At 55.0% G+C, this 27895-nt stretch overlaps 2 protein-coding genes across 13 annotated transcripts in view; one reads left to right on the top strand and one right to left on the bottom strand.

Moving 5' to 3' along the window:
- Positions 1 to 11142, top strand: part of SLC67A1 (solute carrier family 67 member 1) — a 42187-nt gene extending 31045 nt beyond the window's left edge. For 4 of the 7 annotated variants that reach the window (XR_012333655.1, XM_073809347.1, XM_073809348.1 and 1 more), the window contains one exon: positions 346 to 539. Coding sequence is in view for 4 of the 7 variants with exons in the window: in XM_073809348.1 (XP_073665449.1) it covers positions 346 to 374 (29 nt within the window). In the remaining 3 variants the exon portion in view is untranslated. Of the gene's footprint in view, positions 1 to 345 lie in introns of all 7 variants that reach the window. The other 3 variants (XM_073809338.1, XM_073809339.1, XM_073809336.1) reach the window with 1 other exon arrangement.
- The window catches only part of NAP1L4 (nucleosome assembly protein 1 like 4), a 63612-nt gene continuing 45873 nt past the window's right edge, over positions 10157 to 27895 (bottom strand). For 4 of the 6 annotated variants that reach the window (XM_033861392.2, XM_033861394.2, XM_033861390.2 and 1 more), the window contains 7 exons: positions 24129 to 24268; positions 22775 to 22920; positions 20451 to 20473; positions 19915 to 20034; positions 17034 to 17063; positions 16533 to 16589; positions 10157 to 11238 (listed from right to left, as the gene is read on the bottom strand). In XM_033861392.2, coding sequence (XP_033717283.1) covers positions 11200 to 11238; positions 16533 to 16589; positions 17034 to 17063; positions 19915 to 20034; positions 20451 to 20473; positions 22775 to 22920; positions 24129 to 24268 — 555 coding nt within the window. In that variant the 3' untranslated portion in view covers positions 10157 to 11199. Of the gene's footprint in view, positions 11239 to 14680; positions 14719 to 16532; positions 16590 to 17033; positions 17064 to 19914; positions 20035 to 20450; positions 20474 to 22774; positions 22921 to 24128; positions 24269 to 27895 lie in introns of all 6 variants that reach the window. The other 2 variants (XM_073809351.1, XM_033861391.2) reach the window with 2 other exon arrangements.

Below are 27895 nucleotides of genomic sequence, written 5' to 3'. Positions count from 1 at the left end.
GTAGGGGAGCCAGCTGTCATTCCTGTCACTCAGCAGCGACTGCCCAGGGCCTGGTTCATGGGGACAAGGGACCTTTCTGGAATCTCGGATGAATGTATGAACAAAATACAGGAAAGGGGGGAGGGCGAGTGGGCAAGGCATGGCCACCACCTTCTGGACGGTGCTCAGCCCTTGCAGCTGCCTGAGCTGCGTCATCACAGGATAGAACATCTTGCTCCCGCCCACCCTGACCCCAGAGTCTGTGCAGCAGGTCTGGGGTGGGACCCTGTCATGTGTATTTTTGTTTTCTCTTTTCGGTCATGTGTATTTTTTTTCTCTTAAAGATTTATTTATTTATTTATTTAGGCCGTGCTGCGCAGCATGCGGGATCTTAGTTCCCCAACCAGGGATCGAACCTGTGCCCCCTGCAGCGGAAGCACAGAGTCTCAACCACTGGACCGCCAGGGAAGTCCCTGTCATGTGTATTGTAATCAAGTTCTTCACTACTTTAAACATTTACCAAAATAGTTACCAATTGTTGACATAAAAAGTAAAAACTGGCTGAAATGATTTCAAAGCTCTATTTCAAAGTTCTGAGCGCTCCTCTCTCACGACCCCACCTCAGGTCCACTCTTGATGCGGTTAAGTGACCTTTGATCCTTTTTACTGGGTTGGCCGAAGTGTTCGTTTTTTTTCCGTGAGATGGCTCTGATAGCGCTCAGTTGTCTTTAACTGTATTCAAAACAATTTTGTTAGGTTGTATTGTGACAGCTATCATATCAGCGTGCATTTAAAAAACTTATCAAAATTGGTGAATTTTTCTGTAGCCATTTTAATACTGAAGATGGAAGAAAAACAACATTTTCGGCATATTATGCTTTATTATTTCAAGAAAGGTAAAAACGCAACTGAAAGGCATAAAATGATTTGTGCAGTGTATGGAGACGGTGCTGTGACTGATCGAACGTGTCAAAAGTGGTCTGTGAAGTTTCGTGCTGGAGACTTCTCACTGGACGATGCTCCATGGTCAGGTAGACCAGTTGAAGTGGAGAGCGATCGAGACATTAATTTAGAACAAATCAATGTTATACCACGCGGGAGATAGCCGACATACTCAAAATACCCAAATCAAGCGCTGAAAATCATTTGCACCAGCTTGGTTATGTGAATCGCTTTGATGTTCGGGTTCCACATAAGTTAAGCGAAGAAAACCTTGACCGTATTTCCGCATGCAATTCTCTACATAAACGTAACGAAAACGTTCCGTTTTTAAAACAAGTTGTGATGGGCGATGAAAAGTGGATACTGTACGATAACGTGGAACGGAAGAGATCGTGGGGCAGGCGAAATGAACCACCACCAACCACACCGAAGGCCGGTCTTCATCCAAAGAAGGTGATGTTGTGTATAGGGTGGGATTGGAAGGGAGTCCTCTATTATGAGCTCCTTGCAGAACGCCAAACGATTAATTCCAACAGATACTGCTCTCAATTGATGAGAAGTGTCCAAGAAGTTCTGCTTCATCCGCTTTATTCACCAGACATTGCACCTTCGGATTTCCATTTATTTCGGTCTTTACAAAATTCCCTTCATGGAAAAAAATTTCAATTCATTAGAAGACTGTAAAAGGCACCTGGACTAGATAAAAAGTTTGGGGAAGATGGAATTATGAAGTTGCCTGAAAAACGGCAGAAGGTAAATGGAACGAAAGGGTGAATGTGTTGTTCAATAAAGTTCTTGGTGAAAATGAAAAATGTGTTTTTACTTAAAAACCAAAAGAACTTTTTGGCCAACCCAATAAAAAATGCATTGGCGTTTCCTCAAAAAAATTAAGAATAGCATTATCATGTGATCCAGCAATTCCACTTCCAGGTCTGTCCCCAAAAGAAGCGAGCAGACTTGAGACGGCTGCACACCCGTGTTCACAGCAGCCGAAGGCGGAAGCACGTGCACGTCCGTGGACGAACGGATACACAAAACGTGGTCCACGTACACAATGGAGTATTACTCAGCCTTAAAAAGGAAGGAGATCGTGACGCAGGCTACAATGTGGATGAGCCTTGGGGACATTTCACATCAGTGAAATAAGCCAGACATAGAAGGACAAGTTCTGTCTGATTCCACTCACACGAGGTCCCTGGAGTCGTCAAATCCATAGAGACAGGAAGCAGGACGTTGGGGGCCGGGGGCTGGGGGAGGGGAGAGGAGTGAGTGTTTCATGGGGACAGAGTGTCCGTTTGGGAAGGTGGAAAGTCCTGGAGACGGATGGTGGGGATGGCTGTCCAATATCGTGAATGAACTTAACGCCACTGAGCTGGCTAAGCCGCTAGAAATGGTTAAGATGCCAAATTGTATGTAACGTGTAGCCTAGCGCAACTTAGAGAATGTGAATATCCACGTCTGCAGACACGAGCTTGCGTTTTTAATCTGTTTGACAGAAAGGGGGACAGGTCTTGTTTTCTTCTAGGTCGTGGGTGTCCCCCATGAGGCCGCCTCCCTTCCACCGGCCACACTCTCATCTAATCACCTCCTGTGCTGGGCCTCAGGCTGCAGTTCCTGTGGGCAATGTTGCCGGAGTGTCTGTGTGCCGCTGACCATACCCATATGTGCAGCGTTTCACCAGGGCAGCCGGGAGGACATGAACTGCTGAGTTAAACACGTCACAACTCGGACAAGATTGCCTGCCAACCCATTTACAGCCCTCCTGGCAGTCAGGGTGCCCGTTTCCCCAAAGCTGGCCGAACAATGGATGCTCTGTATGACCAATTGTGGCCCAAAACGGGGTCCAGTCTCCAGGGGCGTTTCTCTGAGCCCCATGTGTCTGCCGTCTTTGCTCTTCACATGCTTGTGTCTGTCTGAACAGCTTCTGTAGGGGGTGACGGTGGCCCTCCCCCAACAGATGTGTCCGTCTTCATCCCAGAACCTGTGAATGTGACCTTATACAGTAGAGTGAATAGGGTCCCACTCACATGAGGTCCCCAGAGTTGCCATTCACAGAGACAGGAAGTAGACAGTGGGGGCTGGGGGAGGGGAGGGGCGTGAGTGTTTAACGGGGACAGAGCGTCAGTTTGAGAAGATGGAAAGTTCTGGAGATGGATGGAGGTGATGACCTTATATGGCAAAAGATGCGATTAAATTCATGACCTTGAGAGGAGGAGCTGCTCCTGGATTATCGAGGGGCCTGAATGCCAGCACACGTGTCCTCATCAGAGACACAGAAGAAGAGGAGGCCACGTGACAACAGAGAGAAGCTGGCGGGACGCGGCCACAGCCCAGAGGTGCCTGGAGCCCCAGAAGCTGGAAAGGGCAGGAGCACCCTTCCCGAGAGCCACTGGAGGGAGCGTGGCCCTGCCAACACCTTGGTTTTGGATTTCTGGCCTCCAGAACCGTCAAAGTGTAAGTTTCTGTTTGCTTTAAGCCACCCAGCATGTGGTCAGTTACAGCAGCCCCTGGACACTGATACAGCCCCCAGGGAGTCTGGTGCTGGGCCTGCCCCGCCCTCCCATCCACACCTTCTCACCCTCTCCTGGGCCTGCAGCCCAGTCTGATGGCAGATGGGGACCGGACAAGAGTGATGGGGTCGTTAGCTGACCGTGGGTGGTAAGGTCCAGGCTTCCCAGGGACCACCGGTGAGCTCTGAGCTGGGTTTTCAAGGATGAGTAGGAGTTCTCCACATCACCTGGTTTCCCCAGGCACAGACAAGGAGACGGAGCTCCTCGGATGTCTGGAAATCCAGATGGAAGTACTTCCTGGCCAGGAGGGGAGCCAGAGACCAGGAGAGCAGGTCTGGGATGTTCAGAGGGGCCTGAGCCGGTGGGACCTGGTTAGGGGGTCCCCTCGGCCCCTCCTCTGGGTAGAGACTGTGCTTTCTTTGGACAATCAGCCCCTCACCAGGCACCGCAGTCTCGGGGCTGGTCTCTGCCCGTGGCCCCTCCCATCCACCAGCCCCATCCTGGCCCCCCACCCATGAGCTGCTGAGGGGCTGGGCGTCCTGGCCCAGGGTCTCCAGGCCCCCCTACACACCACCCCAGGTATCTCATGCTCTACACAGTGTCCCCTTGTGCCTCCCACTTTGCAGGCCAGAGGCCGGGCACTCTCTTCCCTGCTTCCTGAAGTCCACCCTCCTGCTTCTGTGCCACCACCCGCCCGCCGGCGCAACTCCTGTCCCAGCCTGTAGCCCGGCTGCCTGCGGCCACCTGCACGAGTGTTCTGGGGATACTGTAACAAATGACCACACGCTGTGAAGAACACAGGTCTATTACCTTCCAGTTCTGGAGATCAGATAGGCTGCGCTGAAAGCCTGAGGAAAGACCCCGGCCCAGCCCCTTCCTCAGGGCCAGTCTCCTCCCATCGTCCTTGGAGCCCCTCAGCCCTGCCCTGTGACGGGACCCCAAGGACCGGGCCTGGGGGTGCCTCTCACGGTTCCCTCCCCCACTTCCACTGCAGAGCTGGGAAAGGTGACCTCTCTGGGTCACAGCCTGGGGGCTGGGCTCCATCCTCTACTTGGTTCTCCTCCTTCTCAGGAGGTCAGGGTCCTGGTCCCTGGGAGGGCAGCTCCAGGAGCTCTGCTGGGACCTTCCAGCCCCCTGCCAAAAACGGGGCCATGGTAGAACAGCCCAGACTACGCTGGCCCAGTGCCTGCCCGTCCCCCGAGACGCACGCTCCAGGCTCGCTGAGGCCCAGAGCTCCCAACTGGCAGGCACTGGGGAGGTGGCGTGGGCAGCCCTACCCGTGCCCGGGGTCGGAGTAGGAGGGCGGCTCTGGCCTCACGCGTAGGCTTCCTCTCCCGTAGCCCCAGGGTGGCAAGTGATGGGTCTCCTCACAGCCCAGATGCGTGAGCCGGGGAGGCTGAGGCTTGGTGGACACCCCCAGACTTGCAGAGGGGCCCTGGAGAAAGCCCCCGGCCCGAGAGGGAAGAGCCCGCAGAGGGCGTGTCTGTGGGGTCTCCTGCCCCTGTCCTCCTGGGCCTGGGCAAGGTCCACAGAGCCCACGAGCCCTGGAGCCCAGCTGGGCCGGGCCAGGCCAGGCCTGTTACGTTGCCATGGAAAGTCACATCCGGCCACCGCCCTGGAGCTGAGTCTGCGTGGCCAGGCTGGCTCAGTGACTGGCCGGGTGGAGACACCTCGGGGCGGACGGGGGCTCCACCCAGGCATACCAAGTGACTTGGCCTCGGGGTGTGTGCGAGCCTCACCCTCCCCGCGGCCTGAGGAGGCAGGGCTGAAGGGGGTCTCCAGGGTCAGCGCCCAGTGGGAATCCACAGACAGAGGGCCCCAGGCTCCGAGGCTGTGAGGCGGATCCCAGGCAGACAAGGTACCCGGAGAATCACACCAAGTTCAGAGGGACCGAAAGCTCAGCCAGGGCCGGGGAGGGGTTCTGGAGGTCCTGCTGTCGGGGGCCTGAATGGCTGGGTTTGAGGTCATGGGCTCCCGCCCCCCACGGGGCTCTGCCCTCTGAGCTTGGGGCTGGGAGGACGTGTCCGCCTCCACAGGAAGGAAGCTGCTCGGAAGGACTCGGAAGCAGGGGCCAAAAGCCCAGGTGTGGCTGCGCCGGGCAGGCCGTTGGCAGGCAGCCAGGGGCCACCCACGCTTGGGACAGTGCCCTCCAGCAGGGCCCCAGCCCCGGAGACAGCCCCTGCTGCAACCAGGGGCTTGGCTGGTGGCCAGGGGCTCCCTCAGGGTGCAGCTGGAGGTGGCCCCTCTCCCACCGGGCCTCTGCAGCCCACCCAGCGTTGCCCAGCCCACTGGGCACTCAGAGGCGGGGACGGGGGGAGCGGTGCTGGGAGGTGTGGAGGAGACAGTCTGAGCAGAGGGCAGGTCAGAGGTCAGCAGCACTACCAAGACAGCCCAGCTGCCCACCTCTGGGGCAAGGCTTGGAGGGAACCCCACCCCACCCCCCACGGCCCCCACAAAAGCGCTCAGGGAGCAGAAGCCCAGCTTGGCCTGTGACAGCCTGGGCTTAAAGAAGGGAGCCCTTGGGCTTCCCTGGTGGCACAGCGGTTAAGAATCCACCTGCCAATGCAGGGGACACGGGTTCGAGCCCTGGTCCGGGAAGATCCCACATGCCACAGAGCAACTAAGCCCGTGAGCCACAACCACTGAGCCCACATGCCACAACTACTGAGTCCGCATGCCACAACTATTGAAGCCTGCACGCCTAGAGCCCGTGCTCCACAAGAGAAGCCACCGCAATGAGAAGCCTGCGCACAAGAGCAGCCCCTGCTCGCTGCAACTAGAGAAAGGCCTCGCAGCAACCAAGACCCAAGACAGCCCAAAATACATACATAAACAAATTAAAAAAAAAAGAAGGGAGCCCTTGGGCCTGGGGGGACTGCGGGGCCCTGGAAGGGGGGTCAGGTCTCTGCTTGGCCCCTGCCCCACCAAGTGGGAGCCATGGACCAGCAGAGCAGGCTGGCCACCGGGGGCGGAGGGGCCGGGAGGCTTTGTCGCCACCCCAGGCCCTAGGTGCCACAACTCCCAACCCCTAAAGGGGAAAACCAGAGTTTTAAGTGGAATCTCCCCAACTTGTGGGGCTTTTGAAAAATCAGCCTCACTAAAGTATAATTTACATACGTAAAACCAAACGTCCCCACGTGAGGGACTTTGAGGAGTTTGACAAGCGAACACGCAACCCAGACAGCGCCCTGGGCAGCCCCAGGCCCGCCCCCAGGCAGCCGTGGTCACCTTGAGGCCTGGAAGGTTTGGAAGTCAGAGATACGTCGTGGAAGGCCCGCTCAGGTGATGCTTTCGAGAGCCCTGTGCTGCTGGGCTCCTATGGCCAAGGATTAGTCCACGTGGGGTATAGACACTGCTGCCGCCCCACCTTCAGGCAGGGAGCCCCTGCTCCCCAAGGCCGGGGCACTAGGCCACACGCCACCCGGAAGTCAGGATGCCGAGGCTGGCGGGGGTGGGGGGGACTCAGAACGGCAGCTGGGCCTGGAGTCGTCCCTGGTTTTTTTGGGTTTAATAAATTTATTCATTTTTGGTTGCACTGGGTCTTCGTTGCTGTGCGCAGGCTTTCTCTAGTTGCAGCGAGCAGGGGCTGCTCTTCATTGTGGTGCGCGGGCTTACCGCGGTGGCCTCTCTTGTTGTGGAGCACGGGCTCTAGGTGCGCGGGCTCAGCAGTTGTGCCACGAGGGCTCAGTAGTTGCGGCTCGCAGGCTCTAAAGTGCAGGCTCGGTAGCTGTGGCACATGGGCTTAGTTGATCCGTGGCATGTGGGATCTTCCCAGACCAGGGCTCGAACCCGTGCCCCCCGCGTTGGCAGGCAGATTCTTAACCGCTGTGCGGCCAGGGAAGTCCCAGCCCTTTGCTTTTGAGCATGTGTGACAGACAAGACCCAGGCCCTGTGGGAGAGGCATCGAACCAGGCCCTGCGGCCTGCGACAGAACAAGGGTGGCCTGGGGAGAGTAACCAGGGAGGGGGGCAGTCAGGGGTGGCAGAGGCCACAGGAGAGGAGGTGGCCCCTCACGAGCAACGTGAAGGCCAGGCCCAGAGGGGGCCCCAAAGCAGGGTTGGGGAGGACTGGTCATCAAAGCCCTCCCCTGCTTGCGGCAGTCCAGAGGCTCAGTGGGGATGGAGGCCAAGCAGGCAGGCAGTGCTGCAGTCCCGTGGTGACAGCAGCCTGGGCCCCAGGAAGCTGCAGCTCCCAGGCAGAGCCGGCCACCAGGAGTGCCACCCTCCCGCTGCCTCCAGGCTGACGGCTCCGGGCAAACCTACTGGACGCTCCGTGACCTTCCAGCACAAGTGGCAAGGACTGATGGAGCCCTGGAGCCTGTGAGCACCCAGGGTGAGACAGGGCGCTCCGAGGCGCCGGAGGGTCCAACAGGAGGTGCATGGCTGTGGGGTCAGAGCCACAGCGCATGGCTGGGGAGGGCACGGCCTCAGGGCTTCGTGCTGCAGCCTTACCACCAAGTGTACCCAGAACAGCTGAGGGGCAGACTGAGGCCCCAGCGCCCCGGGCGAGCGTGGCACCCTCGCCCACCCTTCTTACCCGTGGGGGAAATAAACCCGGTGCCACAATGTGAGCAATCTGAACACCCCTCCCTCTGCCCCCGTTTACACTGGTCTGACGTAAAACCACTGTGTCTGGTCACTACGTCACATGGCTGCCCACAGAGAACGCAGAGAGGGGTCCCCCAGGCACACAGCTCCTCTGACTGGGAACCCCCACGCAGCTGTGTTCACGCAGGTGTGCACTCACGCACAGGTGCGCTCACCATACAGGTGCTGCTCCTCAGCACATCCCGGAAGACGCTCCCCTCGGCGGCAGGCGCGCCTGTCCTCCGTGGCCACGGAGCCCACTGTGGACGTGGGCTTTTCTTTTTTTAAATGTTCATTTGGCTGCATCGCGATCTTTCCATTTAGTCGCGGCACGCGGGCTCTTCCGCTGTGGTGCGCGGGCTTCTCTAGTTGGGGTGTGTGGGATCTTAGTTCCCCGGCCAGGGATTGAACCTGCATCCCCTGCATTGCAAGGCGGATTCTTTTTTTTTAGATATTGGGGGTAGGAAGTTTTTTTATTAATTAATTTATTTTTGCTGTGTTGGGTCTTCGTTTCTGTGCGAGGGCTTTCTCTAGTTGTGGCAAGCGGGGGCCACTCTTCATTGTAGTGTGCAGGCCTCTCACTATTGTGGCCTCTCGTTGCGGAGCACAGGCTCCAGGCGTGCAGGCTCAGTAGCTGTGGCATCCTCCCAGACCGGGGCTCGAACCCGTGTCCCCTGCATTAGCAGGTAGATTCTCAACCACTGCACCACCAGGGAAGCCCACAAGGTGGATTCTTAACCACTGGACCACCAGAGAAGTCCCTGGGTGTGGGACCTGACTCATCGTGTCTCCTGGGGGGTGAGGGAGGGCCTCCCCCACCCCCTGGCCATCTCAAACTGCGGCGGCACCTACCGTCCACCCGCTCGCACATGGGTGACACACGCCTCCTCTCCTGAAGCCCCAAAGACTGCTGGGCGGAGGTCCCAACAGTCTCCTCAGGCTCTCGTCACACCACCTGCCGAACCCTCACTGCCCCCGACCGATCGGCGAGAAGACAGCCAGCCTCTCACCTGACTCGCCAGCACCCTGCACGTGCCTGAGTGCAGGGTCACTGCCCTGGGCATGAACCCGGCACCGCCACCCGTTGGTGACAGTCAGGAGAGGGACAGGCGCTCCCGGCACTAAACTGTCCCCGCTCTCCCCCTGCAAGTTACCTACGCACGTCACTTTGTGCAACCGTATCTGACCCCATAGGTACTTGTCAACTCCGCTGTCCTAAATGCGGTCACTCTGAGGGCCCGGGGTCAGCAGGGATGGTAGCTCTGCTGGAGGCCTGAGGGCACTGGGTGGGGGGCGTGCAGGCCTCCGAGCACCCTCCAAGGATGGGGCTTTTGTTGCGTGTCTGCAGGAACGAGGCCCCCCTGGTGCCCCCGTCTCTTCTCGGTGGCCGTCAGGGCAGGCCCGGGAGAGGCTCACCACCGCCCACCTCTGGGGGGTCTGGACCCGGCTGGCCCGGGGGCCTCAGGAGTGGACGACGTTCTGGCCCTATGGTCGTCTTGGACACCCCGAAAGCATGTTTCTTTCTAAGCCTTGCTTGGCCCTTCTCGTGGCCCCCGGTGTGCTCTCTCTGACCGCTCCCGGGAGAAGCCAGCCCCGCCGGCAGGAGGCACCGGGCGAGCTGGGCACCGGCTTCTGTGCTGCATGCGGGTTGGGCCGATCCCCAGATGGGCAGCTGGAGCGAGAGCCCGGGCACCAGGTGTCTCCCCACTAATGAAGGGAAGCAGGGAGGGCACAAGCACCAGAAGAGCACCGGCGAGAAGACACGCCGAACGTGGCCATGGCGCAGCAAGTGTCCCTCCTGGAACCTTCTCATCGGAAAGGTCCAGCCCCGCACACGTGGAGAAATGACTCTGCTGGGGGAAGGAGCAGATGCTCTCTCGGGGCAGCAAAGGGCCCACCCGGGGACCCCAGACCCACCCCGACGGTGAAGTGGGCCCGCAGCCCTAACTCAAGATGGGCTTTAAAGCCTCAAAATCAAAACAGAAGACCAGGAGCCCGGAAGTCCCGGATCTGCCCACGCCCGGGGCTCCAGAGACCCGACCCGGCCTGGGAGGCTGCGCAACCACATCCGAGCCCCACCCGCCCCAAGTGCCCCAACCCGCAGGGCCTCCTGCAATGAAGACACACACAGCGCTGGGCTCGCAGTTCACAACTTTAATAGAATATTCTAACTAGTCTGTACAAATTGAAAACACTGTATTCAGTTACAAATGTATCATAAGTAAGGCTGAGCAGTCTACAGCCTGGCCACAGCGTGGATGCCCCTGGGGCCAGAGGTCACACACTTGACACCCACATTCCAGCCAAGAACGGGTCGCTCGGAACCCAGGGCTTTTAAGACAAGGTGAATGTGAGGCTGAGAAACGGGAGCTACAGAGAAAGCAAGACATTTTACACACTACGTGGGAAAGCTGTACTTTCCTGCCCGAGCCCCTCCCCGCGAAGCCTGGCAAACCCTGGCTCTGCCCATAGCCCCACCCCACCCCCGTCCTCAGCGCCAAGCGTGGTCCGTGTGTCCCGAGAACCAGCCCTGGCCCACGGCTGGCGGGAGGGAGGCCTTCTTCCATGCGGGCGGACCACCAACTCTTGCTCGGGGCACCGGGTCTCTGGTGCCCACAGGGTCTCAGAAACTCGAAGGACAGCTCACGTCCCAAGCCCTCACAAGCGTGAGAGAGAAATAAATACGAGATGAATCACACAAGCTCGCGCCTCAGGCTCAGTGGGCGCCGCGACCCTCACCCCAGCCCCGAGGAAAATAAAGCCAAAGGGCGAGTGGGATGAGTGCCAACCCCGGCCGGCTCTCCCGAGACAACTGGAAACTGCATGTGGGTTTCTTCCAAAGAAACAGGAATCCCGTCTGATGGCGGGAGGGGTGAACTGGATCTACACGCCTTGGAACTGCGCCCTGGACACGGGCCCCCGGCGTCAAGTGATCCGCCCCCACCCCACCGCCCCAGCGGTCTGCGAGGCCCTCCCTAAGGCAGGGCTGGGCGGGTCCACTGAGCTGCGCCCAAGGCCGTAGAGCGTGCTGCTGGAATTAAACCTCCTGTTTCTGAAATGCGTCTGAGTTGCCACTGTACAGGTTAAGCAAAATAATAAAGTAAAAGGAGAAGTTAAAGTGAAAATCATGCACTTGAAAACAAGTTAGGCGTAAGCACTTGTCCACACGAGCGAGCGGCGCCTCACTGCTGCTTGCACTCCGAGGGCTGGCTGGGCTCCTTCTGTCAACGAGAGAGAACAAGACTTGTAGAGAACCGAGCAATTCCACCAACCAGGCATCTCCAACCAACAGCGAAAACAAAGACTCAAGTATTCACTCCTTCTTGCTGAAAACACGGCCACTACAAATACACTTTAAAAATAGTAACAAATAAGCAGCTAACTTCCCAGTAACAAGGTCACAGCGGGGCTGCCTCTCTCTGTATAAAGACATTCTAATTCTCAGCAGGAGGGTCTCCGGGTGAGGGAGGTCCTCGGGTGGCAGACAGTAATTAAACGCACAGCAGTGCCCTCGTTCCAAAGCTGGCAGGCGCCTCGGCTCTGGGGTGAGCAGGCAGGGAACAGCGCTGGCTCCCCTCCATCCCCGAGGTGAACAAGGCTGCGGGCGCTGCCTGGAGCACACCTGCCCCCAGGCCGGGCCCTGAAGCAAAGCCCCTCCTGCCCTGGCCCGAGGCGCCCCGACAAAGGACGAGAGGCCACCAAGAACTCCACAGCCAGGCCCCAGTCCTCCCAGGAGCCCCCTCGGCTGGGAGTTCCGTCCTTTCAGAGAAGGCGCGAGCGAGACAACGAGCGGACGCACTTCCGTGTGGTCGGCAGCTGCGTCTCCTGTCGCTGAAACCCACTTAGCGACCCCATGAATGCTGTGTGGAGGACAAAAGCAGCCTGAGAGACAGGTAACCATTTCACCAGTACTTCTTAGCAAATGAATTTACTCGTCAGTAACCTATGGTCTTGGCTGTGAAGATGACATTACTCTGAATACAACTTGGCACATCTACGGAGTCTTAAGAAAAACCCGCACCACACAGTTCAGAAGAACCATCTGGGATAACACAACTGACACCTTGCATGGAATAAGCTGGGCTACAGGTCATTCCTTGGGAAACCACACCTAAGGGATGAACAAGCTGATGTGTAAAGGGTGCATACAGACAAAACAATAACCTGGGGCCCTGGGCTACGCTCCTTGTTGTAAGTGTAACAGCACAGGGACGAGCTGGGACTTCCAGGTCTGGCCCGGGTCTCGGCCCAGCACTGCCCAGCACTGGGCCAATGGCACCGGCCCATCACACGCTCACCGGAAACACTGCTGAAGAAAGAGCCTGGGCACCAAAACAAATACTCCGACCAGAAATCCTAGTTGAAAGAGACCTAACTCAAACTCTGTCGTCTCAAGGGGAGACCTGGAAGTGGCCCAGACTGTGCCCAGGGGGATCAGACGCCGGCCCCAGACTCGCTGGGGAGGCGCAGAGGTGCCCCAGGACTGGGACAGCACTGGCAGGGGCTGGGGCAGTGGCGTGCAGCCTTTTGTGGACAGGGGAGAAGTGTGTGGGTTTCCATCACTGGATCTGCAGAAAGGAAGGAGGTGGGAGAAGCTGAGGCTGAGGGAGTGGGTGGGGCGGTGCCATGGCCGTGGCCGTGGTGCGGCGGGGCGGGGCGGCGGGCTTGCTGCTCTACATCCTCTGGGTAAACACGTACGCAGGACGTACAGGACGCCATGAACGCAGAGCGGCACACGGCTTACACTGTGCTGTCTCAGTGACATCACATCTAGCTTTAACCAGGAGAAGGCATCAATCATCTGTCTGTTGACAACGAACTCCTTCCCTGGGTGCTGAAGACTGCTAGAGGGAAGGGTCCTCGCCAAAACCAAGACCAGGACGGGCTGCTGTGAGGGTGGGAGCCGGGTGGGGACGCTGTGTTTAGACAGGAGGCAGAAGGTGGGGCTTGCCAGGCAGCAGAGGGTTGGGCTGTCACCAGCATCCCACCTCCCGAGGGCCACGTGCAGCCCAGCCTGGCACCAGCGCAGAAGCCTGGAGCCACGCATGTGAGCTTCATCACTGGGACACCACAGTTCCGGCCCGTGACAGAGGGCAGAGCAACACTGCACTAACCCGAGCGCCCTCTGCCCCACGGCACGAAGCTGTTGGAAGCCCAGTCTCTCATGCTGCCGCTCGTCAAGGGACGGGAGTCGGTGCTTCAAAGGCACAAACTAACAGTCAACACCCTGCCTGGTGGGGGCGGGCACTGAAAAGAAGGGCTTGCACTGCTGGTAGCAAGCACACGCCACCACCATGGCCTCAGGGCTGGGGGCCTGAGGCCTGAGCACCTGCCCAACAGCCCATGACACGACCCCCTCCACGGGGCGCCTGACGACACAGGCGAGACGGCACGGCTGTGGTTCTGCCACAGAAGAGTCCTCCTCGCCCAGAGGTACAGGCTGGACCATTTATGGACGCTTCGCAGTCACGGGCAGGGTGGGGAGCAGTGGGGCTTCGGGCCAAACCAGCCTGGCTGACACGTTCTTCAGACACACAGGGCAGCAGGAATCAGACAGTAAGCAGACACAATTCTAAATGATCAGATCTGACCCTTTAAAACAGAAAAGATCCCAGGTGTACATTCACTTCATCTAATTAAAATGCTTCCTTTAGCCCAAGTCTGCCCACCTGCCCGTTAGTCTTCTAAGAAAGCCAGCAACCCGAGTAAGACAGGAAGGCGATGCAGATGGACCCGCGAAGGCATGGGGCTCACAGACCCCCAGACCACGGCTCTGCGGTGCAGAGACACAGCTCTGCTCTCCCAGGAGCCGCTCCCACACCGCTGGCCTGCTTAGCTCAACGCGGGCAGCCCCTGCTCTCTCCTAGATGCTGACACTGCTGCCCTGGCTTCTCACAGGCTCTCCTGTTTGCACCCTCCTCCGTTGCCCCACATAAGCCGACGGTGTCGTACGAGAGGGACTTCGTGACTGGGGCAGAGCTACGAGGACCCATGACCCCCAGAGGGGGACAGGGCGGCTCCTGGGACTTGCAACGCTCACCTGGACCTACAACAGGTCCTTTTCTTACTCGAGCAGTACACTCCTCAGCAACCTTGACAGACTTACTAGCGCTGATGTGAAACCTGGTGCCGGCAGCTTCTGAGAGAGAAGATCCTGGCGCATTAAAGTTACCCCTTTATTATCTATTGGTCTGCGTAGCACCTGAATTTAAAAAGTATAAACAAGCAACAGACACACGTCGAGAAGAATCACAGCAGGCAGCAGACCTCGTCCTGCTGAGGCCAGCATGGCTGGGGGACCTGTGCATCCTGGTCCCAGGGCCCTCTTGTTCTGTCCTCTTCCTGGGTGTGGGGGGTGTGGGGGGTGTGGGGAGGGGGGCGGCAGCCCCATCACCAACAAAGCTTTCACACCAGTTACATCTCTGTTACTTGGTCAGCGACAAACACTGGGCTCAGCAAGTAGGAGCCAGACGTGGTTTCTGTCGGTTTTAAAAGCACACACGACAGACACCTGCACAAAAACACTGCTCTTCAGAAAGCCCTCGTCCAGGCCAGCACGTGCTGAGTGCGCCCGGACGCTCCACCGAGTCACGACAACACGGCATTGCTACAAAGCACAGACCAGAAGTTTGGAAGTTAGGAATGAATGGAATTCCACCTTACCTAGAAACGTATGAATGATTAACAGACAAAAATTACACCTAAATGGGGAAAAAAATTGAAAGGAACTGTCAGCATGAAAGAAAATGAAATGCACAAAATTATACAGGAGGAAAGAGCCACCATTTCTCATGATACAAAGGGCTGCAAAAATATCGACCTTGAGATGGGAAACCTCAACACCCAGATCTGTACCTTTAATACCGCAACACTTCTTCCTGATCTTCCTGTGCTTGTACAGACTGTGACGTGACTGCGCCCTCTGAGGAGGTGCACATGGAGGAACAGAAGTGTCACGTCACGACCCCAGGGGACAGGACTAGGGCATTTCGACTGCACGTGGCTGACCGAGGGGCCCTCCTCAGGCACCTCGCCCACTCCCAACCAACACAACAGACCGAAGGCTTCACGAAGGCTTACTACTGACATGTCTCTACTTTCTGTTAAGCTATCTGTGATCACTTGGTGAGAATTCTCTAGAAAACCCAGACGTGAGAGGAGACAGAAGGTTTGGCAAGGGGAGAGAGAGGACGGACAACAGGAGGAAACAACAAGAAATGGGGAACAGAGCAGCCGCTGTCAGTGAGACAAGCGACCAGAGACAGGGCACCTGAGTCCAGCAGTGGGCACTGTAGCCAGCCATCTCTGCTCTAGAAGCCCCACCGTGAACGTGTGCGTCAGCGCCCCCCAAGCGCAGAAGAACAGCCAGGTACAGACACCTGGGACTGGGCACGGCGCGGTTCTATCATCACCCGACAGTGAAGGGCGATCCACTCAAGGCAGGGCCCTAGGCTCGCAGCTCAGGAACTGAGCACAGGTGCGCCGTCCATACGGCGCCGCCCCAACAGACAGGCTGGCTTTGAAAACATGAACATGCCCGAGCCCACTCCCAGAGCAGTATCTATAAGGCACAGTGAGGATTTAAACCCACCATGAATTCTTCCCCAGAAGGAACTACTGCTGTAAGCATGCATTCATAGGAACATCTGGTGCTACAGAGTGATCAGACCCAGCTACACAACGACAGCTTAGTGCACGGTCCACTTCAGGCACAACGGGGGTAAACAAACAAACAAGCAACATCTACTTAAATAGAGATAAAGATTCTACAATGCCAAGTAATGTTAGTATTCTGACAGCCTGTGATACATTTGGTCCTAAGAGTCAGGTGAACTATAAATTTCACGTGAGCAATTACAGCTTCAGGACAGCGTTAGAACAGTTCTGTATTTAAAATATGTGTCAAGTGGCAAAGTCCCTGATGTACGCTCATCTGAGTCCGTAAGTAAAAACTCAAGACAGGCGTAAAATTAATGGGACTGCCCAGTCATCCTAATTGGTTGTTTTGTTTTTTGCAAAGCTTCCTAATTTATTTCAAATATCTGAGCTATCGGGACATGTCTTTTGAGTATTCTCAGCCCATGTACAATTGTAAAATTATGCCTACAACTCCATTATCCTATCATTAACAAAACAAAACAAGCCCCCCACCAAGTCCCGTCTCTGTACCTTTTCCAAAAACAAACACACAAAACAAAAAAGTTTATTCATGTTGTCAGTTAAATCATTATCTTAAAAGAATTAAAGTTATGGAATGTAAAGCTGCTCTACTGAACAAGTTTATACAAATAAGATATAGCTTGGGAAAGCAGTTTAGTACTCATACTTAACACTCAAATTATACACCAGGTGTCTAAATAGCTCCTCATTCAAGTATTTTCCTGGTGCATTTTAACTTTCCTAGTTAGAGAATGACAGGTACATATTTGTAACACCACTACCTCAAAGTGGGCAACGTGTTTTAAAAGGTCCACAGTGTAGCATACACAGGCGTGGGAAGCCCCAAATAACTAACCTTGGGGTTAATTTCGGCATCGTCCTCATCTTCTCCCTCCTCATCACCTTCTAATTCCTGCATTGAAAGGAGTGAGAGCTAGTTGAACAGACAGGACTTAAGTTCTTGTGGATCCACCAGCCACAAATAAAGCAATACTCTGATTTTGAAGGAAAGCAATTACAATCATTGCTAGCCATACTTCTTTAAATCCCCTCCTTTGGACACTTCTTGTTCTAGCAAATAACCCTGAAATAAACATACTGCTGAAAAAGTGGATTTGGTTTGCTAAATGGTTATTTTCTAAGATGCGTTTTCATAAGCCAACTGCAGGGTCAAACTGGACACTGCTACCCATCTGCCGTGTCTTTCCGTAGTATTCAATAGGGCTGAAAGCTTCAAAGGCAGCTTCCCACGAGACGAGTCTAAAGTGGTCCCCTGACTTCATAACCTTCATCCACTCAAACAGAGAAGGCCTAAAGCAACCTCGGGGAATGATGTCTCACGAAAACCATGTCTTACCTCCTCCTCTCCTTCCTCACCTTCTTCAAACTGAAAAGAAAGGAAACAGGTTTTTAGGTTTTGGTTTTTTTTTTTTGCGGTACGCGGGCCTCTCACTGCTGTGGCCTCTCCCGTGGCGGAGCACAGGCTCCGGACGCGCAGGCTCAGCGGCCATGGCTCACGGGCCCAGCCGCTCCGCGGCACGTGGGATCTTCCCGGACCGGGGCACGAACCTGTGTCCCCTGCATCAGCAGGCAGACTCTCAACCACTGCGCCACCAGGGAAGCCCGTTTTTAGGTTTTATAAAGCGTGACCCAGGCAACCTGACCCAGACACAGCCCGTCAAACGCCCACAGGGGTATAGGGCCTAAGGAGAGCGGGAAGTGGCCTGGCCTCTCAGCAGAGGCCAGTCTGCCACCAGCACCTCTGTTCCAAGCCAGGGCCAGAACTGCGGGGCCGCTTGCTCACAAGCCCTGCCATGTTAATAGGATACCAGGTATCCGAAAACCACTCAAAACGAAGACTACGGATGGAGACGGGGTGAAGAAAGGAAACCGTTGGCTTGGGTGTGCGCTGGGTCCAACTGGGAAACTGGCTGATCTAAGCAAACCAGTAGCGTTAATTTTATCACATACTGGACTTTCAATGTCATTTTATAACTCGGACAAGGGGAAATCTTTAATCTGTATTTAGAAATGCAATAAAATCTTGGTGTGTAATCTTTAAAATAAGTCAGAAAAAGTGTGCATGGGAGAAACTCCAACAGTGTAGCTGAATGAACGTCTCAATTCAATGTCTTGTGTGTCCAAAGACACTGCTGGCCAGGCTCTCAGCCAAGTCCCGAATATCAGACTGCTGTCAAAAGCCAAACAGAACGAAATACCCCTCGTCCCTGGTGGCTGCATTGACACAGACACATGAAGGTTCAGCAAGCTTTCTCTTATAACCCTTTCTTCTTGGAGCCCCCCGCCCCCCCCACTCGTCAGCAACGACTCAAAGGGAACTCAGAAGAGCGCAGTGCGGGCAGGGCCTGGCGCGCTCGGCCTGGGATCTGACCGTGTCTTGGCACCTTTTCCTCCAGGCCTCTGACAAAGAAGACCTTTCAGTGTCCTGCAGTCGACAAGACTCTCACTGCAGCATTTCAGGTCGCACTGGAACCAGTCTCACACAGGCTCAAGTGCCCATTTTCTGAGGTTCTAAGGCCATCATCTCACCCTGGCCCCGTCTTCTGAGCGAGCTCTGTGTGGGCATCTCACGCTCGGGCAGAGCAGAGGCTCCCAGTGGGGTGTGCAGCCCGTGGGACGAGTGAGGTGGCCCACGCTGAGTGTGGAAGACGAAACCAGGACTCCTCCTCCGCCCACTTCACCCCATAACGATGCCCAGTGTCCACATCGTCCCTAGCGTGTCTGATGTCAGTGCACTCATCTCTGTCCCAGTACCACCGAGCCTCCTCTGCCAGGAGCCTGAGGAGCAGCTGGAGTGACGACCACCAGCCCCGGTCCAAGCGTGGGAACCGGCAGAGCTGGGGCTGCAGCAGACGCAGGCTGACGTGAGCCCCTGGACCACACTGCGCACCTGCGGTGCCTGCACCTGCGGTACCTGCACCAAAGGCATTACGAATGAGCATGGACACGGATGTTACAGGCAAACACACTGTATTGCTCACCAGGAGTCGCTATGCTGCCTATACTATAAATAAATATATATGAGCTGCTAATTAAGTTTTTAAACTGACGGGTGTATGATCAAAAAAGCTTGAGACCACTGGTCTAGAGCTGAGCTTCCCATTGCGTGTAGCCACTCGATCTTTTTTGGTCAAATCAGATAAATGCAAACCCTGGTTCCCCAGCCGCCAAGGGCCGCACCTTCCATCTCCCAGCGTCACGTGGTGCCAGTCCTGCTGCAGCAGATGCGGCAGAGCACAGCTCCCTCATCACAGAAGGTGCGCTGGACAGCGCTGGTCCAGAATTTGCTGCATAACCAGCATTTCCTAAAACTTAAGTCTGAGCAACTACCTGAGCGCTAAGATGACCCCAAACTGCGCTGTGCTGTGTGTGTCCGTGTTCCCGGATTCCCACAAGTACCTCCCAGCCCGGGGATGGACAGGCCGCACCTGAGCAGCTCACCAGTGTCAGGCGATGTAGCCAGTACGCCCTGGGCTGGCCCACTCCCGCTGCGTGGGGGCCTTCAGCACAAAGGAGGGCACGAAGCAGCTCGGACCTGTCCAGCAGCCACAACAGACCTCGCCAGAAAGGAACCTCAGAGCACTCAACACAAGGGAGCAAACAGCACCTAAGCACACTTCCAGCAACACGCCACAGGACAGACCTTTATCTCCACACAACAAGAGGGCTCGTGGCAAACGGGCCTTGGTCACGATGGAGAACCATTTCAGGTGACAGCCCGGGGCAGCTGGCCAGGCTGTGCTCAGGGGTCCTGCTCCCAAGTTCTGACTGTGGGAGGGCGAGTTCCTTCAAGCAGAGGGGAAGGTGGCCTGCGCAGCCGGGCTGTTTTTCTGTGGAGTGTGGGGTTCTGTTTCTTTGGGGTCGATATGCCACATGCCAGCACGACTCGGCTCTGCTGGCCGTCGCTTGGTGAACAGGAGTTTCCTCGTGTTCAGAAGTCACCCAAAGCCACAGACCTCGTGTGCAGCAGCGAACCCCTGGGTCCTTAGAGGACATTTGGAAACAAGTCACTGGCCGGGCCCACGCGGGCGTGTGGTGCTCAGATGCCTCAGAGAGACCTGCTCCTCCCGCCTCTGCCATCTCCCTGCCCAGTCTATTTCCTCCAAACTCCAGAGGGCAGTGCCCCGTGGACCTGGTGGAGGATGTCATGAAAATCTCGGCTGGGCGTCCCAAGCCAGCACCCGCTCTGACCCCAGCAGCTCCCACAGGCCACCTACGTTGTCGTCGTCCTCTATGGCCTCCCCCGTGAAGTACAGCACGGCGCGCGGCACGATCCGCTCACGGAAGAAGTGTCCAATCTCGAAGTCGGAGGCTAACGTGAATTCGGAGTCTTCATCCTGAGGGGAAAAGCGAAGTGCTAACTTGCTTCAGTGGGGTAAACATCACATTCCCTTGCCCATGCCTGACCCCCCACTTCCAGTGACTCGGCTTATAACGCACCCAGTGCGGGCACTGCTGGGTGACAGGTATCTCTGAGGTTAGGCCGCATTAAAGGAACCCTTGCAGCCAAATGGCAGGAAAGCGTAGGGCCCAGAGCCACCTGTGCGCGGGGGTGAGGCTCAAGGAGACGCCTGCCCTCAGGTCCACCCGCGGCACGTGCGCTGCTATCCCACCCCCACGGTGCAGGGAATACAAATTCACCCTTGGTTTTTAGGCAGTAAGAACAGATTAAAAAGAAAGTAGCAAACTACTCAGGAAATAAGGACCTTAACAGCAAAACAACATACTTTTTTGATAATGACACACAACTTACCAGTGATTCTCCATCCCCTGATGCTAGAAAAAAAGACAGAACACATCTGCATTACATCGACAACCAAAGCCTTCTAAGGCCCACACAGGAAGCTCAGCTGACAAATAAAATGGAACAGCTCACTAGAAAGTGCCTAAGCGTTGTGCCTCCCCTTGGCCGGCTCCCCACTCCCCCGCCTGCTGCAGGCTGAAGCTGTGGCCCCAGCACCGCCAGGCCCCCTTCCCTCCCCCCACCCCCAATCAAGGGCCAAAGGCCAGTACCCAGTAATGCTCACAGGCCCAGCTGGAGAAGGCCACTTTCAGAAGAGAATTTACAGACGTTTAAAGCATCAGCAGATGGAAAGGTGAACCGGCTGCCCAGACTGTGGCCGTTCAGGGCATTTTTGTTTTAAGCGGAGTTTTAACCCGTGTCCTACAGAACTACAAGCGACGCTTCGGTAGAGAAACAGGAAGCACTTTAAGGCTGTAAGTCCTCAGTGCGACCGAGGCGCTGCATCTCAGCTAGGCGGAAGCTGCATCCCTGCTTGCTTGCGAAGGGGAAGGAGAAGGTAGTGCGGAGCCGCTCCTCCCGCAAACACTGCAGCACGCAGGGCGACGTCACTCACCGACACCCACGGCAGAGGCCCGCGCTCCACACAAAAGGTGAGCTGAGATTCGGTTCCAGCACCCACGGCCCTACAGACCTCGGTGCCGAACTACAGCCCAACACGGAACCAGGAAAACACAGCCTTAAAACCACGCTCAGTGAAGCCCAGTGGCGCTTCGCCAGGCGTCGCGTCCCCTTTGCCGGGCTCACCCTGCCTTTGTGTCTTCCCTGTCGCCCCTCTGCTGCAAGGTCTGTCTCCGTGGCCAGCACAGACAGGGGCACGCGCCACCTCAGCCACGGCGGAGCGGGTGCTGGTGTGAGCACCCCTCCCCGTGGGCGGTGGGGGGCCCGAGCCTGGGCGTGTAAGAGCCCCACCTGCTGTTTAAGATGCAGGCTCGGGGCCTCTGGACTCAGGGGCGGCAACAATCACAGCAAGGACTTCCTCACCTGACTTCTGGGCCAGTTTGTAGGATTAAAGCCAAACAGGTTGCTGGACTAGCCATCTTTTATTTCCTTCATTTCAAAAAGCATTTCAGCAGTTTGGGTTTTTTTCCTTGACCACTCCATCACCCCTCCCCCACTGTCATCCTCTATTCCTTTTCATAGAGCATATCGCTTGATATTATGTTTATTCAATTACTTTAAAAATAGTGATATACCATAAAATTCACCCACTTTAAGTATACAATCCAATGACTTCTCATACATTTTTAGACTTGTGCAACCACAATACAGTTTTAGAACCCCCAAAATCACCCCCCAATTCTTGAATCCACTTGATTCCATTTTAATTGTTATTATTTAAAACATCCAAAAAAGCCACTGAATTTAGGAATCAAAGCCCCTTTGCTTCACGGTGAATTCACACAGGAAGCCTCCCATATGTGAGGCTCTGAAAGGGATCTTCCCGAAAAAGGAAATTTAAGAACTACATTTATGGCTGTTCTTGTCCCCAAAACTGATATACATCGGCATCTTCCAGGTTCGAAGACAAGTCACGGAAAATAGCCACAAGAGTGAAAGACAATGGACTGCCTGGTGACGGGCAGCTTGGTAACTCGGCACAAGAGTCAGAGTGAAGACGGAAGCCACGCCATGGCCCCGACAAACAACCCAAAGGGCCACCAATGACCTAGATCAGAGCCGACATTTATCTCCAACTGTTTTTTGTTCACGGAAAATAAAGAGAAAATGTTTTCCCCTCATATCCATATTTTAATGCTGCCAGCGGGTCTGGTCTTCGAATTCTCAGGATTAGGAAATTATGTAAAGACTTCCAAGTAATTTTCCTCAAAACCAGCGGCTGAGCCATTACTACTTCCATCTCTCTTTTACTGGAGGGTGGGAGCAGGGAGCAGAGAACAAGCGTCCAAGCTATGATTCTGTCCTAAGTCTGTGTTTGTCACAATATGTAAGTTCCCAAACCCCTGAGCTCTACACCAAGGCTCGAAGAAAAAACCAAAAACCCACCTGAGAGGGCGGGGAGAGGGAGGGGTGGGCCGATGCCCTGCAGGCTGTAGGGTGGGAGCAGAGCAGCCACGAGGAGCCCTCCCCCTGGGGGCGGGGGCATGCAGCTCCGCCAGCTGCCCAGGCTCACCCTCCTGCCAGGACAGGCACCCGTGGGCCCGCCCGCACAGCCACGGCTCCGCCCCCCAACGCTCGCCAGAGGACCAGAACCACCTTCCTGATGTTAACAGTCATTCTGTGTGTAACCTGGAGTCACCACCCAGCCCACTCACCTTTCAGCGGACTGAAGAAGTTGAAAAAGGAATCGTTGGGGACTTGTTTGGTGATTGTTCTGACGGTGCCTCGGCCCTTATGTTTCTGCTTTTTCTTGATGGTTTTGACTGTTACATTTTTTCCTTTCTTCCAGTCAATGGTACACCTACAGGGACAAGACCGTGATCACGGGGGTACACACTCCATGAGAAAAACTGGTCACACGTGTGTCCAGCAAGCAAATCACAGCTCTGCGCTTAACCCCAAAACAACTTAACAACCTGTGAGCGAGCACTCGGCACACGGTGAGCTCACGCGAAGGCCAGTGAAGGCGGAGGGCCCCGCCAGGCAGGCTGTCAGCGCGGCAGCTCCCGGAGCTGCACAGCTTTAACCCCCAGACGTTTCGCAGGGGTCCTCCAACATTCTTCCCGTGACCACGCCCGCTCAAGGGCTTGTCACCTGCTGCCCCGTCGCAGACCCCACAGCGCACAGGAAGCCACCCACTCAGGCGCCGGAATTCTCAAGACAACTAGCTAAGCGAGTGGGACAAGTTGGAGAAAGCAAGCAGGTGGCTGCCGCAAACACTGGTGACCGGAGCAAGACACAATGTTCCCAGTGTGCTGAGCGGCCCCGGGTGGGGACAGCACTCCGAATCGCCCTGGACCAACGGGTGAGCCCTGGCAGTGTCTGAACAGCGTCTGCTCAAGGACATGCCTGGAAAGGCAGGCCTTCTCACCCGATGGCCTGGCCGTGGGAAACAAGCTACATTACTCTGGCCATTTCAGCCTAGCAGGATTTTAAGAGAGTTCTGTATTACTCACACAGGGAGATTCATCAGGATAAGTACTTGGTTCAGTGAATAAGGATAACTGTTTCAATCAAGAATAAAACAATTTCCCAAACCGTCTCAAACCACCCAAGAGGAGTGAACTCCAAGCCACTCTCCCTGGTGGTCCGCAGGCTGCAATCACCAAGGCGCTCAGCCCTGAGGCCAACCACGCTCATGCTGCCTCACCGCGGTCAGTGCTGCGCTGCACTGACTCATTCATTCACTCGACAAATACCCGCTGAGAGCAATTTATCAGTTCAATGATCACTGCTTCACTTACGGTGACTGGAGATCCCAATGCCCTCATTAAAACGAGGAAATCGGGCCACCACCCCAAACCCTGGCCCACGTAACCACATGATACATTTCCCAGCGCCAGTCATCATATTCCCAGAGAGACTCTTTAATTTCCATCTTTGTCTTTTGGGCTTTTAAACAGATTAAAGGCTTTCTGCTTTATTCCTAACTTCCATCTTACTTGTAAAGTTGTAAAACCACCTCCTGCTTTTGTTTCAGAAAAAGAAGTTGCAATGGCATTTCCTTACCCGTCACAGTCAACTATTTCAGGACCTTCAAAGGAAAAGGGATCGGCCTTATCTGGCTCTGACTTCATCTTGTACGTTTTTGTCAGGACTGAATTGGTAAAGTAGTCGTTGGATTCAAAGTGGAACTCTAATACAAAAGACTGGAAAAAAAGACAGAAACTGGGCTAAGCACCACTTAAAATCTATGACTAATTAGCGACCGACTTTATGAATCACACAGTACTTACTGGAACCCAGCTCTTCCCTAAGCATGACACCACAGGCAGAAACCATGACTGAAAAGCTCAACAGGTGTTGCCACATAAGAACTTGCTGACTGCAAAAGCACCAGCACAGAGTTAAAGCAGGGCAGCAGGCGGGCAAATACCCGTCACCCTTCGGGCCCCGCCACCTCCCCTCCCAGGGAGGACAAGCTCTCCTGAGGAGTGTGGCTTCTCCCTGCCGCCCCACCCTCCCTTCCCCGAGAGCACAGCAGGGCGGGGGTCTGGAGGCAGAAGGCGACAGCAGAACCCTGTCCCCCTCTCCTTTCTCTTGGGCAGAGCAGCTCCTTCTCTGCCGCGCAGCGAAAGGGCCAAGACTCCACGTGGGGAGAGAAGGGGAGGCACTGACTGGGCCTCTTCAAACCACACCAAGGACAAGTTCACCCTTCACTCACAAAGCACTCTTCAGACCTACAGACACGCACGGGAGGAATGGACAAACGGGTGTACAGAGCAGTAGTAACAGATCAGAAGATATTCGTGTGCACAGTAACAAAATAGATGAAAAATAAAATGAGACGCCCCCTTTCTGTGCAAAATGTCCAAAGAACACATGGTACTGGCAAGGGTTTTGGGAAGCCAGGGGCACTCATATACTGTAAAGGGCTTTGTGAAGGGCAATTTGGCAATATCAAAAAATTAACAAAATAAAAAACATTCTGGGAGCCAATAATTCTGTTTTGAGGAATGTGTCCTATTTCAGGAAGATACCTGGATGGATGCAGCAGCATGTGCAAAGATATTGACCTCAGCCCTTCTGACAAGACAACCTGGGGGAAGTAAGCAACAGTCTAAAGGACCGGCTCTGGGTCTGGCCAGCCTCTGCCTGTCAGTGCTGCGTGATTCTGGGAAGCTATTCCACGTCCCTATGCTTTCGTTTCCTCACCTGCAAAATGGAATAAACAACCCTTTCTCTCCATGAGTTCACTTGAGGATTAATCTATGGAAGCACTTAGAACAGGGCCAGGTTTACAGGCATTACTTGCTAAATGTTAGCTATTTCTATTTTTATTGTAATGGTACAACCATCAGTTGAGAAAAAAATTAAGAAGACTAAAAACAAGCCACTTCCACAAGGGGAAGTGAAATAAGAACTCCCCCAAGAGGGGGATGAGGAAGAGAAGGGCCACAAGGGCCTGGGAAGTACAGACACAAGTGGCCAAGAGGATTGGAGGCAGTCCTGTCAGTGTTCAGAAGGGATGGCAGGGATCTGGCCAGGTCTCCACTGACCCCTGCCAGCGTGGTGTGGGCTGGAGGGGAAGGGAGGTCAACACCCACAAGTCACTAGGCTGGCAAAACCAAAGTGCAGTGAGGACAGGAAGGCAGCTATGGGGAATCAGAACATCGGCGGAATCCCTCTCCACGGCTCTCCTGGACCTGACCCCAGGCCCCATAAACCCGATCTTTATCTTGGACTTCAGTCAGTGGAGACTGCTATTACTTGAGAACTGTTGAGGGTGGTGACCACAGATGTGGATGACCCACCTTGGGGACTGGGCTGGGCTAACGAATGGCACTGTTTTATTCCGTCCTTCATTACGTCCATATAGATATGGACAGAATTATTTATCTTCCTCTCTCTCTCCCCATTTCCTTCTCCTGCCATTTCTCCAAACCAAGGGTGCTACTTCCTTTCTTCATATTTTCCTACTTTTCCTTCTTTCCCTAGGCCTCTGTTTAGTCAAGAATGAGTCAAACACAACTGGGGATGATTTAAAGAAAGTGTCTAACAGTCCAACAGAAAAGGGCCCAAGGACGAGGCGACCTCACTCACACCCCGCTACAGCCAAGTCAGCCATGAACATATGACAAATGCCCAGCCACACTCGCAATTAAGTGTAAAATTCCATCTCTTCTGCCCAGCAAAGTAAACACGGCTGCTACTGCCTTTGCCGACACTTGTGCTGAGCAGAGAGGAGGCGGTCCCCAGGCAATGCTGCCCATGTGGTCAAAGCAGACAACTCATGTCCAGGCAAACGACATACGGGGATTCTCTGTACTGCTGCTGCAGTGCTGCTCTAAGCTTGAAATTATTTCAACATAGAAAGAAACCAAGAAATGTTATTGTTACAAAAAGAAATGTGTAAAAAGATACCACTAGCATCATCAGGAGTGTAAATTGAACCACCTTTGGGACTTATAAAGGTTTGTCTCCTTCGACCCAGTAATTATACACTAAAAGGAACCTAAACTGAGGAAATCATCAGAAATTTAAACAGAAGCCTGGGGCACAAGTAAGCTGATCATAACGCAACAATTTATAACGGGGTGGTGGTGGCAGTGGCATATTCTGGGGAATGTTGAACCTTTTTTTTTTTTTTTTTGCGGTACGCGGGCCTCTCACCGCTGTGGCCTCTCCCGTTGCGGAGCACAGGCTCCGGACGCGCAGGCTCAGCGGCCATGGCTCACGGGCCCAGCCGCTCCGCGGCATGTGGGATCTTCCCGGACCGGGGCACGAACCTGCGTCCCCCACATCGGCAGGCGGACTCTCAACCACTGCGCCACCACGGAAGCCCTGTTGAACCTTTTTACAGCCAACAGATGCAGCAACTATTTTCCACCCCGTAGGGCGTACGTGAGGTGAAGAGAGCAGTGCAACACTGTCCACACACTGGGATTCCACTTTGCTGAGGTACAAACATGGTGACCCTGCAGAGTGACCCTGGGGAGGGGCAAACACCCTGGCTGTGTTTCCCTCTGAAGTAAAGTGGTTTCATTTTATTTTCTTTAGACATTTTATTTATTTGTTGATTGACTGATTGATTGCTGCGTTGGGTCTCTGTTGCTGTGCGGGCTTTCTCTAGTTGCGGCGAGTGGGGGATGCTCTTGGTTGTGGTGCGTGGGCTTCTCATTGCGGTGGCTTCTCGTTGAGGAGCATAGGTTCTAGGCGCACAGGCTCAGTAGTTGTGGCACACGGGCTCAGTAGTTGTGGCCCGCGGGCCCTAGAGTGCAGGCTCAGTAGTTGTGGCACAGGGGCTCAGTGGTTGTGGCTCGCGGGCCCTAGAGAGCAGGCTCAGTAGTTGTGGCTCGCAGGCTCTAGAGCACAGGGTCAATAGTTGTGGCGCATGGGCTTAGTTGCTCCATGGCATGTGGGATCCTCCCGGACCAGGGCTCGAACCCGTGTCCCCTGTACTGGCAGGCAGGGAAGACCCCGTTTCATAACAATTTTAAAAAGCGCAGAGACTATGGGTAAATTCACTAAGCTGCTGACAGTTATCTCTAAAAGAGTGCACAGCGTTCTGTACACTTCTCTATACTTTCTAACTTTTCTTATGCAAGCACGTATGACTTTCACAATGACTTAGTCTACCACAGCTAGGGCTCCAGCCTGTCTATGGGCCACAGAAGAGACCGAGGAAAATATAAGACAGATGGGCTGAGGAAGAAAGGGAATGGACCAAGGAAATCATCAAACAGGTGCGTGCGTGTGTGCGCGTGCGCAACACACACACACACACACACACACACACACACACACAGGGAAAGAGAATTCACACCCATCACAGC

The sequence above is a fragment of the Tursiops truncatus genome, chromosome 8 (assembly GCF_011762595.2).
Source record: "Tursiops truncatus isolate mTurTru1 chromosome 8, mTurTru1.mat.Y, whole genome shotgun sequence".
Lineage (NCBI taxonomy): Eukaryota > Metazoa > Chordata > Mammalia > Artiodactyla > Delphinidae > Tursiops > Tursiops truncatus.
Note: the sequence above shows the minus strand (reverse complement) of the source record. Positions and strands in the feature narration are given on the sequence as shown.